The 19,133-nt window shown below is 40.2% G+C and overlaps 4 protein-coding genes across 8 annotated transcripts in view; 3 read left to right on the top strand and 1 right to left on the bottom strand.

Annotated features, from left to right (window-relative positions):
• The window catches only part of LOC109469324, an 11,931-nt gene extending 7,632 nt beyond the window's left edge, over window positions 1–4,299 (top strand). Inside the window, exons 8-14 of one of the 2 annotated variants that reach the window (XM_019767824.1) lie at window positions 318–466; window positions 1,018–1,038; window positions 1,129–1,240; window positions 1,552–1,726; window positions 2,115–2,263; window positions 2,408–2,595; window positions 3,567–4,299. In XM_019767824.1, coding sequence (XP_019623383.1) covers window positions 318–466; window positions 1,018–1,038; window positions 1,129–1,240; window positions 1,552–1,726; window positions 2,115–2,263; window positions 2,408–2,595; window positions 3,567–3,673 — 901 coding nt within the window. In that variant the 3' untranslated portion in view covers window positions 3,674–4,299. The remainder of the gene's footprint in view (window positions 1–317; window positions 467–1,017; window positions 1,039–1,128; window positions 1,241–1,551; window positions 1,727–2,114; window positions 2,264–2,407; window positions 2,596–3,566) is intronic. The other variant, XM_019767825.1, reaches the window with a different exon arrangement.
• Window positions 4,300–10,361: 6,062 nt separating this feature from the next.
• On the top strand, window positions 10,362–12,479 carry LOC109469121 (hemicentin-2-like). Of its 3 annotated transcripts, none has more exons than XM_019767507.1 (2): window positions 10,362–10,412; window positions 11,462–12,479. In XM_019767507.1, exon 2 carries the CDS (start codon window positions 11,517–11,519, stop codon window positions 12,288–12,290), a length of 774 nt encoding a protein of 257 aa, XP_019623066.1. In that variant the 5' UTR covers window positions 10,362–10,412; window positions 11,462–11,516; the 3' UTR covers window positions 12,291–12,479. The 3 variants fall into 3 exon arrangements, with proteins under 3 accessions (XP_019623066.1, XP_019623065.1, XP_019623064.1); XM_019767506.1 differs by having other exon boundaries at window positions 10,380–10,412; window positions 11,459–12,479; XM_019767505.1 differs by lacking the exon at window positions 10,362–10,412 and adding an exon at window positions 10,481–10,684 and having other exon boundaries at window positions 11,459–12,479.
• Window positions 12,480–12,781: 302 nt separating this feature from the next.
• On the bottom strand, window positions 12,782–17,819 carry LOC109469339 (solute carrier family 35 member F2-like). The gene is given in 9 exon segments (XM_019767846.1): window positions 12,782–13,980; window positions 13,982–13,987; window positions 14,271–14,425; window positions 14,617–14,669; window positions 14,866–15,022; window positions 15,472–15,631; window positions 16,115–16,254; window positions 16,963–17,126; window positions 17,662–17,819. Coding segments are annotated over 9 exon segments (1,218 nt in total). The 5' UTR covers window positions 17,772–17,819; the 3' UTR covers window positions 12,782–13,707.
• A 196-nt stretch (window positions 17,820–18,015) lies between these two features.
• LOC109469334 (UPF0390 protein zgc136864-like) overlaps window positions 18,016–19,133 on the top strand; it is a 2,515-nt gene continuing 1,397 nt past the window's right edge. The window contains exons 1-3 of one of the 2 annotated variants that reach the window (XR_002140184.1): window positions 18,016–18,147; window positions 18,357–18,412; window positions 18,854–19,051. Coding sequence is in view for 1 of the 2 variants with exons in the window: in XM_019767840.1 (XP_019623399.1) it covers window positions 18,051–18,147; window positions 18,357–18,412; window positions 18,854–18,985 (285 nt within the window). In the remaining variant the exon portion in view is untranslated. Of the gene's footprint in view, window positions 18,148–18,356; window positions 18,413–18,853; window positions 19,123–19,133 lie in introns of those variants that run through there. The other variant, XM_019767840.1, reaches the window with a different exon arrangement.

The raw sequence follows: 19,133 nt of genomic DNA, 5'->3' as shown, positions 1-19,133 counted from the left end.
AACTGGATGGCTAAACTCCCTCGGCGTGTTATATCTCTCTATTTGGCCAATTTCTACTATATTTCCAGCCGCGCCCTCAAGCCTGGTAGAGGCTATTGCAAAGGTACAACCTAGTTGTAGTTAGCACTGATCAAAATAATTTTATGACCTATATATATGTGTATACATATAGTACATATATTAAAAATTTTGTGGCTTAGTGAAATGTTGTATTACTGAGTAGTAGAAGTTGCTGAAATAACACTGGCTTTGTTTGAATTTAACAGACGTTATGCTAAACTACTTTTTTCTAACTTTGTCATATTGTTCTTGTTTAGGAACTATGAGGACCTGGCCTGTCCTGCCACAGACAAGGTCATCCATGACCTTCTGACCTCTGGGTCCAAGGTCAACCTTCCCTATGGGAAGCTGATGGAGCGTCTGCTGACACTAAAGATGATGAGAAAGGATTCCCCCAGACATGCAGGTGAGCTACAAGGTCTCTATCTTCTTGGCTATTTCTTAACTAAGTTACTTCCTTTTTCTCTCCTTCTCCTTCTCAACAGACTTACAACATTTACAGCTTGTGTACTACTATAACAACCCTATATAGGTGGCAAACCAATTAATACTGTAATTCCTGATTTGTTAACTGTACTTTTATGTTCACTGTTTTCACTGTCACTTCTGTACCGTGAACTTATCATTACAGTCAACAGGTAATTCATGAACCTTCTTTTTCCTGCACCTGTCACCACCGTGAATGTATAGTACAGTGAACATCCCCATTTTTCTCAGACCGTGAAATTTTGCTACAGTGAAAATAAAGTGAATTACAGTAAATAAACTTACATGGATTGTTTCAACAACCCTTTATACTGGCACCATGTGCACTGACAAAACCAGACCTTTGATTTGATTTTCAATTGCAGCATCTGATATAGTACTACGTAGTAGGAAAACATCAGAAAATTTTGGTGTAGAAGCATAGGACTGTCCCCTGATATATAAGCTCATAACTGTTGCTTTGTAATCTAGAAGATGACTGGTCATCCCCAGATGTCTGGTCATCCCCAAATGACTGGTCATCCCCAAATGACTGGTCATCCCTAAATGAGTGGTCATCCCAAAATGATTGTTCATCCCCAGATACAAACAATGACCAACAAGAGGGAGGAGGTGGTTCTACAGATGCTCGGGAGAAGGCTTCATTCTTTGACCTCCTGATCCCACTGGCTGAGAAAAGACTGCATGAAATCAGGTGTGTAAAATTTGATTTATCATTATAATATTTGTCATGTATTTGTTTCATTGCTTATACCTGTTTTAAACTTTCAAATGCTGTCACAGTTGGAAACTGCAGGTGCTGATTGAACAATGGTACAGTTGCAATGCTTCTATGTACAGGAAGTTTCTGTCCTTGGTGCTGAATGCCATCCACACATTAGGTACTCAAATGGCAGTTGGTCACTAAATAAAATCTTCATTCCAAGCACAAAAAATTGTTTTGTCTTCAATCTGAAGTCTGCTTTACGTTAAAATTGTTATGTATATATACCATATCTATGACAGTGTACCTCTGGAGCCACCTGTGGTTGTGATTGGTGATGCGTCTTCGTCCATGGGCGTGGCCATCAGGACGTCCACCATCATCGCTAGCCTGCTGACCGCCATCACGTCCGCCAAGCTGGTCTTCTTCAACGGCAGTAACTTTGAGCCCGACGTGTTGCCCGAGACAATACCACAGGTTTGTCACCGCTCTGTGAATAACAGTTTGACAGGCCACAACAATAAGTCTACAGCATGGTATTAGTATTAGAATATACTGTTGTCAAGGCCTTCTAGAATCTGAAGTTTGCATACCTACATGTAAGGGATTGCTGAATGAGATGCTGCATAAGTAGCCTGGGTTCCATCCTGGTTAGTTTACGTCCGCTCCTACAGTCGGTAGCGACTGTAGGAGCGGACGTAAACTAACCAAGATGGAACCCAGGCTAGCTGCATAAGAAGATCTATTTAAATTCAGTTTCTTTTTTTTATGGCAGTCTTAGGGTGTCTGGTAGACTTAATAAAGTTGATGTTAATTACACTAAAAAGAAAAAAAATTGAAACTTTATCTTTTACTTGACCTGTAGGTACTGGACGTGGCCACTACTGTCCAAGCCAGTGGTTGTACGGCCCCTGCAGCCAGCCTGCAGCCGTTTTATGACCGTAAGGAAGTGGTGAAGACCTTCATCATTGTGACTGATGAGGAGGAGAACACTAACTCCCAAGGGGGGTACAGGTAAGGACTCATCTGGTGCATATAGTGGGTCTTTCCATTAGAGGATCTTCAGTCACACTTGCTTGCTTGCTTGCTTGCTTGATTGCTTGATTGCTTGCTTGATTGATTGATTGATTGATTGATTGATTGTCATTTTACCTCCAGGTTTGCGCCACTGTTTAAGAAGTACAGTGAGGAAGTGTACCCAGCCAAAATGGTCTTTGTGTCCTTCCTACGAGGCCAACATGCTGAGGGACAAATGGTCAGAGAACTGAAACAGCAAAACTTCGACCCCCTCCAGTTCAAATTGGACTCGTCCAGGCCAGACCTTACAAAGCTGGATAACCTGCTTGGTATGTTCCACTTCTACAATATGGGGGGGGGGTCAAAGCTGTAACTTTTCCAAAGTTTTAAAATTTGCATCACGCAAAGTTTTAGTAAATCATGTGCACAGTCAGGCACTTCAGATTTATGCACAATAAGTAAAAATTCCACACTTTATTCCATTTTAATCTTCACATCATAAGCTTTACTTAGCTTGCGAAAAGCCTGCAGCAAAGATTAACTGTGGTGTGATGTGAGGGGAGATTTAATGAGGAAAGGCTTTGAATGAAAGACTGTGGCCTGCATGATAATCTACAGGCATGCTGTGAAGTGGGGATTAACACACTGTTACATGTTTTGCACTCTATTTGTGCCTGGAGTGACCTCTAGTTCTGACAGGGGCAATAGGGTCATAGGAAAAGAATTCAAGACTGGAGTGTACTACAAAATTGTTTCTACCGCAAACATTAAACCCTGCCAAAACCTTTTTTCCTCGTACCAAAAAATAAAACTGTGAAAGTAAATGCATTTACACACTATTAGTTCTAGATTTCAAGACTAAATGATAGATAGATGAAAGCCTTTTCCTGGAGTTCTGCTTACATCTCAGATTGCTTCCGCAAACATTAAACCCTGCCAAAACCTTTTTTCCTCATACCAAAAAATAAAACTGTGAAAGTAAATGCATTTACACACTATTAGTTCTAGGTTTCAAGACTAAATGATAGATAGATGAAAGCCTTTTCCTGGACTTCTGCTTACATCTCGGATTCTGTCCTTTTGAAGAAAAAAATAAATAGATTGACCATAAACTTAACTCAGCTCTATAACATGCATAAAAATATTACATTGCAGGATTAAACATTATGGTTTATTCTGTGCCATTGTTTTTTTTTCTTTTATTTATTCACATATATGTATTGAGTATTGGTCAAAAGCACAGATTGCTTATGTGACACCTCAAAAGCTATACATTCATTGCTGTTCCTTTCCATTTCAGGACTGCTGTCGATGGGGTCTCAGTCTTTTGATGCCCAGGTCACAGAGATGGAGGAGGTGCTCACACAGAAGGGACTGGAGGCCATCCACATACAGAACCAAGATTAGACATACATATAAACTTAAAATAAGTCTCAGTCCACTACATTAGATGTGCAATTAAAAGTCAATTGAACTTCTTAACGTTTTAAATAAAGTGGTCAACAATATATATATATATGTGAGAACAGCAGATTTTAGAAACATAAAAGCAATGCTGTATATGATTTGGTATGTGTATGCAAAAATGTTCATGAAGTACATGTTTGTATATGAGGGTAGAAATGTTTTAAATTTTGTTATTTATAGATGGTACTAGCATGAAAGAGGAGAATAAATATGAAATAGCAGAAATGATTTAACATCATATAAGATTTAGAAAAGAAAAAGACAGAAGCAACAGATTTACAATGTACAAGTACAGGAAGACGACAGGCCAAGATGGTCTTAATTTTTAAAAAAGATAGCAAAAAAAATGAAATGGTTTATACACATTTTGCTGGGAACCTTTAAGGCAGCCTTAACAAGAATGTCTTAATTGTACATACCTCAGGGCGTACATTACTGAATTCGGAAATCTCACTTTTATTTTCCTCTTTGATATTGGTGCGACCGTCCTTGTTCGTACTGTATAAATATATCCTTTTTTGTGCAACATGTATATACTTCTTTGCTGCAATAAAAATATCCACTCCCTATGAAACCCCTCATTTTTTGCGTTGAAGTAACTCAACCCTTCGTCAGCGTAGGCGATTCATTTACCAAGGACATATAAATATAGCCAAGAAACAAAGCATACCTTAAAAAAGATGTCTATTTTCAACTGCCAAAGGAAACGTTCAAAGAAGACGATGAGTGATTGGTAAATCTGATCTGTCACAGGTGTAACTCCTACAAAAGAACAGGTTATTTTTCTTCTCTGTTGGGGCGAAAATGTTCTTTAATTACTTGCCACACGAAACTAATAGTTAAGAACAGAAATAGTACTTGCTCCGCGCAGCGTTTCAAGCTAATAATACATCGTATCGATTTTCGGACGAAGCAATATTACCATGTTATTTGAAGTACTAGAACAAAGCAAAACTGCCGAAACGCGAAAAAGTTTGAAGTTTACTCAAATCTTTAGGGACTTGGCTTTTTCAACTTCTAATTAGTGCCATACTGTAAAATTAAAAAGACGGACTTCCGTTCGCTAGTCACGTATCATAACCCAGTGGGACGATAATTATTATGACTAATTAAAGAAATGCATAATCCTAACACAAAGGATAGTTTACACCTTCGCGTATTAATCCAAATGAAGCATTTCTTCCGTGCGTGGCCTAAAAGAAAGTTCGGCTAATCCCGCATTCACAGAATGTCTTCTAATTTCTTGAGTTAATCCCTTATTAAGAGTTCTGCCGCTAGGATTACTTCTTTGTTGCGATATCAGGGGAACGTGTTTTGATTGTAAAACAGATGAAAGGAAATGTTGCGGATGTGCACCCGCATGCGGAGGAAACACGTCCCACGCTATCGCCCACGTCACGTTTTGAATCCCAACGTTTTTAACGGTTCGCAAAGGACGTCCCACGCTGCTTTAATTGCCTGACGTCAGCTCTTAAGGAAAACACTACTTGCGCCAGGAAGGGCTTTAAATACCGGGTTCGGAGGAGACTGTCCTTCAGTGGTTTCGAGAGGCAGACCTGACCAGATCATCAGAAGAACTTCTGCCAAGCGACAACCGGCGTTCTTGTCAATCAGCACGGAAGGTGGGTTCTCTTAATATCGGGTCTTGATGTTTTATTATTCGGTCTATCCTTGGAAGAGTCCAGATTTATGACAATTCTACTTTTTTAGCTGACTGGCGTAGCAGACTCAAATAAGATCTTAGCTGATCCGGCGAGGGGTGCAAAAATTCAGAAATCATCTCAGTTTTTGAAATCCAGTTTCGCCTTATAATAAATTATGATGTTAAGACGTCGGAGCTATCTTTTGGGTCCAACGAGAAGAGCGAATAATGCCAAATCAAGCCGGCTGGAAAACCGCAAAGTTAGCAAAATCGTGCTATGTAGACTCGCGGTTTGTGTATCTTTATTTCCTTAAAATACTGCGTAATATAAATACTTGATTTTTCTCATGTTTTTTTTTGGTAAGTTTTTCGATCTAAAGAACTAAAGAATGCAGACCTCATTCATTGTAATGATATTCGCCAGCTTCTAATAGACTCTGAACACTTGTCTTTTTCTTGACAAAAATTTGATCGTGAAGAGATTTTTCGACAAAAGTATGTAGATTTTAGAACCTTTAAATCTTACCTTAGTTTTTCCATGCCCGCCCATTCTAACATTCGATTCACTTTTGTTCACGGGTCAAAAGATTCTTCCTGGTAATAAGTTTTTATCCTAGAGTATTGCTAATGTGTCAGGGAATTCTCTGCACTGAACGAGGGTAAACGAACATTACTTGGAAAGCATTCTACCCTATTATGAGATTAGGGTTGGGGCTGAGTGTCGACGAAAAGTTCATTGAAATCACACAGAGTCCTCCTTTGCGGTGATGGCGGGAGTGAAATGTCCTCTATCGAGAGGTGGAAATGGTGATATTTCCGCCTAATTTCTTAGACGGATATTGTGGTATTTCCGCCCAATGTCTGTCCAAGGAACGTCAAGGTCCATTTCAGCCGAACACGGACCATTACCTCCTCACTTAATGGCCCAACAGGAAGCTGATAAGTGATCCAATGTTATACACGAAATCTACAAATTCTCTCTTCTTCATCTTTTGGATGAGTGACTGTAATATCTTGGGATGTTGATATGGGTAAAGGACCAAAGGAAAATGTATACACAAACTACAGGGTATTTTTTTTATTCAAAAAGTTTTGTTTTATTGCAGTTTACATTTCCTTCCTTACATTTTTTTTCGGCAGATGCAATGTATTAGATAGTCAGTGGTTGAAGGATCAATAAAAAGCCACAGAATTCAAAACTGATTCAGTAACATATATCTGATCGCAATGCTTAGCTCCGCAGTCTTCCGAATACCAAAGATGAAGATCACCATGGGAAATGGAGGGTGTGCAAAATTGAGATATGCTATCACAGTCCCACGGCAGATTACCATCCATTGATCACAGTTTCTTTCTATTCATGTTTAGGTTCCCATCGCATGCGATTTTCCTAGCCCCCGGGGTTAGATGTAGTTCCTGCATTGCATCCTGTGTAACTATGGCCTAATACATCTGTTAATTTCTCAATTAGAACATTCACGGCCATGAAATCAGTTGCTGGCTTTTAACTAGCGAATGCTTGAAACCCCTGCGCCATTTTCCAAGATGCCTTCTTGGTTTCCTTGTTTATTCCTTAACCATTCTTTCTTTATCGAAAATATATCATTAGACTATCATCTGTATACTTAATTCACTGAGTTTGGCGTAGATATCGTATACCTGTCATTGAAATTCGTCAGGATCTGCTCATCTTTGACTTACAAGTCATATCCCAAATACCAATGGACACCAAGGGTCCCATTTTGTCTCATTTTGTCAGGGCAAGTACGGTACAAATTGAAGACATCGCTTGAAAGAGCCCAGACTGCTTGAATCTAATTGTACGCTATGTAGAAAAAGTGTGTAATTGAGTACTTCTCTTAAGTGCACTTTTTATCGCGTCTTTGTGAATTTCCAGTGACACAATTCTAAAAGAAATCGATACAATGACGTAACCTTTCAAGGGCGTTTAAAGACATCTCCCGAGTATAATATAAAGTTCAGACATTGGCATGACATTTTTGTAGATATCTGCAAATATTCAGACAAGCCTGAAGGGATTTGGCTGTTTAGATAAAAGGTAAACAGGAACATTATACGATAAAGGCACAATTCGGCGCTTTGCACTTTATCTGTAAAACTCGGATGTTCCACTATAAACCACATACAACTGTATCTCCGTACTACACGTTTTACTGGGGATTATTGCTTTACGCAGCAAAATATTCCCTTGGCGTGATGGTCACTGGGGGAGGATTTGCTAACACTTTCAAACTTCGCCAGTTTCTATACTTAAAAATGTCAACTTCCTACCGCATTCTAAAGATGGTTTAGCAATTAGAAACGGATCGTTGTAGAAAGAGTCATTAACATTCCAGTCCGTAGTAGAATGTTTCACTAAATGATACCAGACAATTTTGGACTTAAACATACTATGTAGCATTGGTCGGAACTGTCAAGTGTAAGCAAACTAACGTTAACGTTAAGTTAACGTTTTTAAACTACGACTTGAGTAAAAAAAACTGTCATCACGATGTAAAATTATTATTCACTCATCGACCATATGAGGCAATGCAACTTAAATAAATTGAGTGCGTGGACTACTTAAACGGGTACGCTGTGTTGGAGGTGGACAGTTGATGTCAGTGTTCATATTCAAAATGAACGAAACAAAGTGCATTAAAATTGTTGTGGTATCTTAAATGTGTTTGGGGCATTGCTCTCCTCAAACACGGTGTGGCGTGGGCGTCTATAAACGAAGCTAGATACTGATTATCTCCTGAATAGAATGAAAAAATCAGTGTTAAGTGCCTTTCGTAACATCCTGGGATGCGGACACAGTAAAATGAGTCACGAACCTAATATAGATATAACAATATGCAAACACGTCATGTCATGTATATTTTGTGCTGACATTCTTGCCTCCATATCATGCCAAAAACTGGGGGTTTGGGGGTCTTCGGGGTCTTTTATGTGCTATTTTCTGATTGGCATATAGACAACATAGCCGACCCCCGTTAGAACTGGGCTAATCAGAAAACAGCCGGAGACCACCGAACCCCCAGTTCTATAAGCCTGCTACGGAGGCTTCTGACATTCCTAGTCTTGAAAACTATCTATATAATGTTTCAGTATCTCCTGAGGAAAAAACTATGGGCAACATTCGACTTTGGTCTGTCTTCGGCGTGCTCGTCGTCTTCGTCGTGGTGACTTCAGCTCAAGACTTCGGCGACATGGACAGTGAAGACCTGGCCAGCATGCTGAAGCGCATGGCAATGCCTGTCAGTTCCTCTTCAGACACTCTACATACAAAATCTAGACGTCATAGTTACGTTTCAGATAGTTTTGTAGCCCGGGAGGACGTATCGGAGTTTTGGAGGAGTGCGTTCGTGAGTAGATCATAGCGAAGGGTGCACAAGCCATTATTCCGTCGATGATTTTTTTCTGCGGCCTTAGTTTCGTGACACATTGTATTTATTTCAATCAAATGTTTGGTTGATACAGTATATTGTATGAGCTTCTAACTGCTTCTGGCATCGAGGCTCCTTTTTGTTTACCCGTGGCACTCATTTGTTTGTTTATAAAATTATTTCCATCTTCTGAAACACAAGTACGTGAATATATAATTACATTACGTCAAGAAGACGAAAATGGACACTGCCTGATTGATATATACGTCACAGAAAGTGATACAAATGTAATGCCATAGTATTTGCATAGTATTTTTCTTTGACGTTATTTAATGTTACTGTTACGTTTGATACAATGATGTGTCAGGGACGCTATAGTTGTCATTCTTATGTTTGCTCTTTGGTATTGTTTAATGAACAATATTGAAACATGAAGCTACACATGTTCCCCAAACCTCATGCATTTTTCAACTAAGTCATAATCCCCTATTCTCAAATTGAATATTGCAGTCTTGTTTTCTTTACCTCTTTCTTCCTCTTCCTTTACTTCGTCTTCCTGCAAACTCAACTCCCCTAAGTCTCTCATGACTGTCACTTTTCCTTTACAGGGGTGCAAGGGAAAGAAGCTGCAGGGAGAGAAGTGCCACCCCATCAAGGACCACGACAAGTGCTGCGGGTACATGGGCTGCTTCACCCGGATGGAGGGCGCCCCCTGTCCGCCCGGCGGGGACTGCGTCTGCCGGCCCTACAACCCCATGTACAAGTTCATCCGATAGACCACAACAAGTGGCATCGCATAACATACGTACACATTTGTAAACGTGAAGAGTGAATCTCTGAAATAAAACTCAAGTGTTTAGTGCTGCGTGATTTTGTGCAACAGAAAAAAAATATATGTAAGCACATGTCGTTTAAACTGTTTCAAGAGGATGTTGTAGCTGCAGGAAGTTTTGTGGATTACGAATAGTAAACTTTGGAATTTGGATTACAGAATAAAGCGTCTGCTGCTTATCAAACCGTGCATTGTGATTCTTTGTAAACATTCGCCCACTGTGACGTCCAATGCTCTTTGGTTTTTTAAAGCTTGGTATGAAATAAGAAGACCACTCCTCTTTAATAAAATAATAATAAAAATAATCTCCAAACAGATTCTGTGGGGTAGGGGGAGTCTATCATATTGGACTCATGTAACCATTGGCCGCCAATACAGAAGGTCAATTAAGGACTCCCTTGCCCAACAGAACTTGTTATCATGGTATTTTAATGTGTCGACGCCTGCGGGCATCCTTTCGTAATTCTTGCAAAACCTTTGCAATTTGCAAGGGGATCTGGAATAATCATCTCACCGAGACAGGAAACAAGATTACTCGTTCACTTGGCGTGAATGAATACGTGTGCACCATAATTCATAAAGAGAATTCGTAGAGCTAATCATTAAAAGTCCTGTGCAGTGAACAATAGTCTAAGTGTCATGCTCAGTAATGCACATCGCAGTAAACCTGTTCACCTGGCGTGAACCGAAGACCCGCCCCACAAGGACAGGGCGCAGCTTACATGCACAGTGAGCAATAGTCTAATTGACCCCTCCGGGAAGTCCGCATGATCAGTGATGCATATATTCCAGCGAACCTCGAGCTGAGATCAGAGGGTGAGTGGTTCAAATCAGTTCAGTTTAATATCATAACGAGAAAACAACATTGTAGTTTAGTTCCTCTGGTGTGGGGCCTACTTCCGTTACCTTTTTCGTGTCAAAGGCCACTGTGTTGATTTACGGAAGTAGGATTGAACTACGGCTGCAAGCCTGATCCACCTGGTAATTCGAGAAGGGTCGAGGACTAGTAGTAAGAGTTTCTCATTTTGGTCTTAGTTCCCGGTTGTGCTGACATTTCCCTTTCTCGATTCATACTGCTGGATATGTAGGTAAGTACATGTAGGTACATTTGACTCAATAACTCTGTGCCGCGCTACCATTTACCACGGTCTCTTTTATAACAGGACGTGAAAAAATTACAAATAGGAAGTACAAAGACATTCCTTTGCAACCAAAACAATCCAGACGTCGACTAAATGTATATATAACACGGGCACTACATTTGACAAGTCACAGAGACATGAGAATGTATACGGTAGCAGCCAAACAATTCACCCTCTTAGAAGATATGGCTTTGTCTTTGCGGCAACTTTTCCATGGGTTGCTGTTTAGTTATTACGTCTCCTGAACTACATTCTGCATATGATAATACCCGTGAGAATATTAGTATAAGCACTAGCGGCGTATGCCCGTAGGCCTAAGGTGTTGTTGGTAGGTATCGGCGCTTTGAAGCCATTTTCTTGTCATAAAAGTTTAGTTGTATGGGACAACCAAGTTACTGGTTTTGTTAATTAACTAGCTTTTGTTCGGGTGTTACAGGTGTAATGTGGTACCTGGAGAAGTTGCACGGACTGGTTTAATCTGATTATTATACAGTCCTTCGGAGCACAAGGGCTGTACTTTTGCCGAATACAAATTAGTTTTTTTTCTCAATAAATTAACTACCGATAAGGGGCGTAGTACTACAGTTCCAATCACCTATTGACCTGAATGTGAAGGATTTACGACATTCTAGAAGAGGGCGCAATGTTTATTTTGGACGGCGGTCGTCAGAAGCATCGAGTATGTACATGTAAGGCTGACTCTACACTTTGTTTTCTCAGCAGACGGTAGAGTGGGCCAGAAAGGGTCGGTGGACACTTCACGAGAACGGTCGCCATCATGGGAAAGGCTGCTGTAATTGTGCGGGACTTGTTTTCTGTACTGTTGGTCATACAGCATGTGTCAAACGGAGCGCTGATGCCGGGAGTTAGAACCACCCAACCGACTACCGCGCATGCAAGAGGCCTGTACAGTACTGATCCCAACTTGCATAAAGAGGCAACTGTAAACAGTGGAACTCCGGGAGAGAAGGCTGTTCAAATACGTGCAGAGAGGCCCACCGTCACCGCTACACCACACGACTGTCTGGCGCACCCGGACTTTAACATCACCGTAATCTGCAAGACACAAGGAGTTCCGAAACCTACCATTGAATGGCGATTTCTGAACGATTCCGGTCTATACAATTGGAGTCCGGACATGGCTTCGGCTTGTCATGTACGGAATGACGGAACGTTAGAAATTACAGGAGCCTTAGCTGCCAGTTTTGACTGGTTCGTCTGTGTGGCCAGTAACAGTGCAGGGGCCGCCATGACAGTCGTCAAGGTCACTCCGGACATTAGCAAGCACTCTCACAAAACCAGAATGTATAGCGAAGAGGTATTCCTGATAGCCATAGTAGCCACGTATTTTGTCACGTTATGTTCGAGTTACAGTCTTTACCGACTCTGTAGACGGAAGAAGAAAACCAAGTCGGGTACAGAACATGCTGGACAACAAACTGAAAATCCGCCAAGGCAAACTGTACCCAACATTCCGCGGAGTCTCCTACCTATGGACGGTATGAGGAGCGCCAGCTTGTACAGCATATTGGACGTGGAGAGTAGCTTTTAAACAATTTAAGCATCGTCCTTTATATATGGACGCTAAATAATTTTGCCAATCCTTATTGCCACATAATCAAGTTATCGCAGTTTCTAGCTGGAGATTCAAAGTGGGCATAAATAGTGTGATATTATTGATGTTTACCGAAGGAAAACATATTGTTTTTGCTCTGTTTCCTCTTCTTCTTCCGTTCCAAACACTGACCTCTGACATGCATGGTCAATGACCAGACTGTCTCTCACCATGGTAACTGGCGTTGGGTTACATAATGTTGCAATTTTATAGTAGGAGGGATTTAGACTCCTGTCACCAATATGTGTTTGAGTAAGACTTAACAGAGCATACGACATGCGAAGGTAAACATTATGCATTTGCTTTGCAAATGTTACATTTCTAGTTACATGTATTGTTGTAGGTGGGCATAAGAAGTGTGATATTATTATTGTAACTCCCTTGAACATAGTTTGTCACAACAAATTCAGAGCAACAAATTAAGGGTATTGAAAACAGAATCTTTCTTACTTCCTTCCAAGCAACTACCTTATTCTTTAAGTAATGAGGTAAACTTGTCTATGACAAAACTGAGGAGCACAATGCCTGTACCATACCATACCATACAAAACCGCACCATACCATACTAAACCTAAAAAAGTCAATACTGTCCAAGTTAATGTAATAATTTGTTACAGACATTTCATTCTGATAATACAAAGATAATTACCCCTTTAGACTACAAAATTTTACATTAGTCTGGAATCATTGATGAAAAGTCTCAAAGAAAAATATGTCGGTAACATTTTAAATGTTGTTCGACAATCACAATGAACCCAATGTGTGCATGTTAAGGGTTCCTATTAAAGTAATACTGATCCCATGGCAGCTCGCTGGTGCTGAAACAATGCAAAAGTTTAGTGGACACGTACATTTTGATATTGCACACTATCTCTGCTTACATGATTATGTATATGAACATACTATGAAAAATAAAACTATTTGCCCATGCAGGTTTTTTCTTCTTTTCTTCTATAGCTACTTTAATCATACTGTACCTTTTATCCAATAAACATAAACTTTTTAGAGATCAATCCTAGTTTAGATGTCCTAAAATTCTGTTTCGAGTCTTAGACCTCCAAAACTATTTTATGAAGTCTTGCCATAGATGATAGAAACAATGTGTTTACATGTCTGCAAACAAATCCTTGAAAAGAGAAAAGTTACATAATTTTTCTATGTACTTAGTGGTAGACAGCACTAGCCTGTAACACCTATTTCAAAAAAACATCCATATCCAAACAAATAATGTAACTTGAGGAGTGTACAAATGCCTGGTCTCCGCAACTAGTTCTGACTCACTTAGAGAAGTTTTTTTTTTTTCTTGTGAGCAATGACCACAATGAAAGCTGGCACTTTCTATATTATTCAATCCCTATACCATGACATCTACTGGGCTTCCACTCAGGTCCTGAGCGAGGGTCCTGTTGGCGTCCCTGTGTCTCTGCTCCTGGTCCTCCTCCAGTCTGTCCTGCTCCAGGTTCTCACTGACCGTCAGAGGCTGGCGGCTGCCCGGATCATCCTCCCCTCGGCTTGTGCTGTCTCCGGGCATGGCCTGGTAGTCTCTGGGCGGTGCTTCTGAAGTCGGTTTGGTAGAGTAGACAACTACGCCTGCTACAATCAGCACAAAGGCCAGGAAATATAGTCCAATGGTACTAGAAAAAGGAAAGAAAGGCATACAAAGTATTTCAGTAAATAAAAATTAGAATTTTATGTGCTTTTTTCTGTTGTTTTGTTATTTGACTGAGTGACCTTGCATTTTAGTTTAATACAAATGTATTAGGATCAGACATCACCAGTAATGAAGGATATTAAAAAGTGAATGATACATGTACATTGATGTAAAACAACCTTAAAATATTCTTATAATGTAAATTTACAGACATAATTTGACAACTATACCTAATATAATGTACTATATCCTACACCAGTCCTTACCACATAGTGGAAGAGGAAGAGCCCAAGGAAAAGTGTGTAGAGATCCGCTGTGAGGATGGACAGGTTCACCACCACGGCACTGCTCATTTTGATGACTGTTGGGAAGATGGTGTAGAGGGCAAAAAGGCAGACGGCAAAGCCAACAAACAGGAGGCCTGGAAGAAATGGTTCACCTGTACTGTAAACTTGTGATAAACTGATTTACCCACATAAGGCTAAAGAGTGATCGGCTTCACACATTTCATGGTGAACAAAACTTCAAAGTCAAATAAATGTGCAAAATGTAAAGATTTGGCATTTTAATATCATAGATGAAAGCTCCTTGGCTTGTACTGTAGGTACTTACCAACTTGCCATGTCCACTGGATTGTTGCCAGTTCATGTCTCTCCAAGATGGCACTATAAGAGAAGTGAAGACATCTATAATATGTCATAGAAAGAGGCACAAAACAGAAATCATGACTGGCAAAAACTGTATGCTAATTTGCAAAAACTTCAGCACCTATTATTAATGTTACAGCTTAAATTCATTCTCAAATATCTTGTTTTCAATGATGAAAATAAAGATTTTTGAGATAATTTCTCGGTGACTTACAGCTGGAGCCCACAGATAACACTTCCAAATATTCCCAGCATGCCTAGAAACTCCACCCTGGTGAAGTGGCGTACGACGTACTCCTCTGCAACGTTGGACACACCGTAAAGCGCCGCGCCAAGCAGGCACAGCATGTCTCCCAACAGCTTGTCAGTGCCTGCAGCAGAAAAAATGGGTTTATTTTCTACTGGTGACCTGGTTTCTAGAAGCCAATAGCTTACTGACTCAATCATAATCATTCATCTGGACCCTGTAGCCATATGAGGATCCATACAAATTCAAATGAAACCAGTGTTGGTAAAACCCATAATCATTGTACAGTGTAATTTAAATGTACCCTCTTAATGATAGTCTTATGGTATCTGTATCAGTATAGCTGGTATAACAGCCCTTAGGTGTAACACACCAGGTGTAAAACCACCACAAACAGTTGGGATGTACAGTAAAACTAGTAACCTAACTTTTACTGATACTTTAAACAAGAGACACTGGAATAGTTAGAATATCAAGGAAAAGTGATAACATAGAGAGCTGGCGAGATGTATGTGCTGGCTTAGACTCTGCTGATGGCCGCTAATGTATCATGTATGAAAACTGGTACCCTACCTCCAACATGGTCCCTCCCGCTGAGAAGATCAGCCCCCACCAGGCTGCCCACCCCCAGCAGACACACAGCGATGCCGCCGTAGTGAACCCACTTAAACCTGGAGTGGAGGAATATCCAGGACAGGACCAGCACCACGGGGATGGTCACACAGTCCAGGAGCTGGGGCAACAATCACACGGGTTATACATGATGTTTAATTGTAGGAATGTTATGTTCATTTCAATCTCATACATTTAACTGTATTGCTGCAGTGTAATTTAACTGTATTGTTTAATTTAACTGTATTGTTTAATTTAACTCTATTTAACTCTATTGTTATTGTTGCAAGGTAATTTAACTGTATTGTTGCAGTGGATTAAAAACATGAAGTTCAAAATCTCCCCAATCTCTACACATTGTCTTCATCTTTGATGTTCCACACTGCTATTCATGAAGCAAAATCAAACTGATAGAGCTGGTATACATACATTTTTTTTATTATTATATTACATGTATTATGATGTAATAGTATGTCATGATTATGCAACACCATGAATAGGAACATATATAGATTTAGCTTGCTTTTATGGCACATGGTAAATTCATTACAAAGACATGCATGGGAGATAGTTGCCAGGCAACAATCATACAAACACATATTACCTGGATACTGGTGAGAGTGGTGTACTGGTAGGCTTTCACCACAAGGTAATTTGCCTCAACGTCAATAAGGGCAACGATGACGTATTTCCACCAGCGTTGCTTCATTACAACCTTAATGTTGTCATCCCCACTTCTACGCACTGCAACACAAGCAATCACTTGTAAGAAAAATACTTATGTAGAGCAAAAAGGTGACCTTTTTCAGTTATGGTTTGATCCATGGGTGACACCACAAATTTTATACCTCAATCTTCGAATTCATGGCCCCTAATGGCATGAATTACAAAGAGCTAGGACTTGTAGGAGAGCCATAAACTGGGGTGGACAGTTGATATATGGGTCTGGCAAGGAAAATATTGCAGTGAGGATGTACATCCTGCAATACATTAGGATTTGCAAGCACACACACTAACAAACAAACATACAATTTGTACATATATTCATACAAAAAACAATTCTTCAGTACTCATAGTAAAACAATAAACTTTATTCCAAGAATCCAACACACAATTTACAGAGATCAAATTTTCAGCGACCACTGTCGCCTTCATCAGAATAATCAATGACCAATCACTTCACAACGTGATCTCGCGAGAGTTACAGTTCACAAACACGTGTGAATAAGGTCACGTGTTTGTAAACCGTAACTCTCGCGAGATCACGTTGTGAAGTGACTGGTCATTAATTATCCTGATGAAGGCGACAGTGGTCGCTGAAAATTTGATCTCTGTAAATTGTGTGTTGGAATAAAGTTTAATGTTTTACTATGATTACTACCAACACAGATGAACTTTCATATAAACAATTCTTCAGTCCGTTGTGGCAGAAAGCTAATGAATGTTCCTGACCTAGTGGAATGCTGAAGACCAGAGCCAGTAGGATGTAGTTGAGGAAGCTCTGTGCTGTTGGTGTGCTGACTTTGTACTTAGCCTCCAGCAGGGTACTGGTGACAGATGTCCCACAGATCAACAAGGACAGGGTCTGGCCCAACAGCACCATCTTGAGGACCTTCCTGGAATTGCAATGAGGGCATTGAGGTGTTAATAAATTTTTATTGCAGCTTTCACAAGATGAGGTCACACTATTTGAACCCATGCCACTGTTCATCCTCTATTTCTCATATTCTGTAATGAAACATTCTTTATTTCATAGCATCGTGGATGTACGATAGATATAGACAGATCTGTTGTTGACAGATATACATAACGTTATATCATGGAGGTACTTTTTCTACCTCCATGGTTATATGTATAGATGGGCTTGAAGTTGAACCGTCATAAATTATGCAAAATATTGGTTGAATAAATATTTACATGGCCATATGAGCTAGCGAGTCATGAAGTTACCTGGGGTAACTGCTATTGTAATGTTGCCTTCGTGACCAATATACATTTGTAGCATTTTTAGCAACACATACAAGGTGCCTGGCCAGTGCAGTGGCGAAGGCATGGCACGTGCACGCACATACACACGGCGCTGTCCTCTAAAATTAGCAGTCATTGAAACATCTGTGGTTTCAATAATATCACCAAAAGTACCTTACGTACCATGTTAATATACTCCTTAGTCTGTCTCGCCACGTAAGCGCTACTTTAGGGACTGGGGCGATGTTTTCTACCGACGCATCCGGCTCTCTGCTTTCTTCTATCGACGCCATGATGGGTCATTGGACTCTACCACTGACTCAAACGGTGAGGGCAGAAAAGTATTATGTTATAAAATGGGATTGCTGTATTTTTATAAATGGGATTGCTGTATTAAAAATAACGTGACATTACACAAAATCAAAAGGTAAGAATATACATTTTGTACTAGGCCCGTGGAATACAGTACATCCGTCATATAGGCATAGATGGGATGGATGATATGGAAATATGTACGGTTCTTACCTCTTCGAAGGTGGACTCATCCATATTTTGTGATTCATCTCAGCAGCATGGCGCAGGGAAAGTTGAAAGTGAAGACCAAACTTCCAGCCGGCGCTAAGAAGCAGAAACAGCGCCCGAAGAAGCCTTTAGGCCTCAAGAAAGGAAGTAAGTGAATGGAAAATGATTGACTAAATACATAGGCCCATAGCTAGAGTTTAAAAGGCCCGAGGGCGACATAGCTGTGAAACTTATGGGGAGGGGGGCGAACTGATTCTTAGTAGTCCTTCGCAGTCGAAAATGATTGATATTCAGGGCTCGAAAATGCAGGATCTGCGGAACCAAGTACTAAATCTTTTCCTTATCTGTTTTACCAGCACGACAGATTGCACCAAAAAAGAACAAGATTGTTCAAGCAGTTAAGCTTCAAAAGGTAAGTTCCATGCAAATATGAGACATGATCATGATATAAAGAAATGTTGATGTTCAGTAGGGGCATCATCAGCTATATATCAGTAGATAGCTTTAAACAATGTTTAGAGTTAGATGTACAAAGTCTAGGTGTAACATACAAGTCATTTGGTGTAATATAGCCAGCTGCCACCGCCCACCGGCAAGATTGGAGGCATGTTTGAAAACTGGTGGGATAGAGATGTGCAGTGTTTCCCTGTACTACTGTGTTATGTGTAGTAATAATGTCTGCCAAGTGCTGAAGAGCAACAGATTCAGGTACACCAGATGTTCAGGTACACCAGATGTTCAAGTACAGCAGATGTTCAGGTACACCAGATGGTCAGGTACAGACTAAGAAATTCTGCAGGTACCGGTATTACGTACATCACCCTACCCAAGAGATTGCTTTCTTTTTTTTCAGGGTTTGGAGAAGGAACTCAGGATGAACATTGAGCAGGAGATGAGCAGCAGAGCCAGCCAAGAGGGAAAACCGTTCACTGTAGCTGGTTTAAGCCAAGACTCAAGTTCAAAAGACTCCAACAAGAAAAAGTAACAGTCAGCAAGGTGATGAGAGAAAGTTGAAAACAACTGTTTTATGTTTGAAGTACAAAACTGCTACATGTGCTGTGTATTTTGTTTAACGAAAGTTTACCTTCCTGTCAACATACAGATGAATACACTTAGCTGTAAACTGTCCAAAA

The sequence above is a fragment of the Branchiostoma belcheri genome, unplaced genomic scaffold (genome assembly GCF_001625305.1).
Source record: "Branchiostoma belcheri isolate BF01 breed outbred unplaced genomic scaffold, Haploidv18h27 scaffold20, whole genome shotgun sequence".
Classification (NCBI taxonomy): Eukaryota; Metazoa; Chordata; class Leptocardii; order Amphioxiformes; family Branchiostomatidae; genus Branchiostoma; species Branchiostoma belcheri.
The sequence above is the reverse complement of the archived record's forward strand: the minus strand, read 5'-3'. Positions and strand labels throughout refer to the sequence as shown.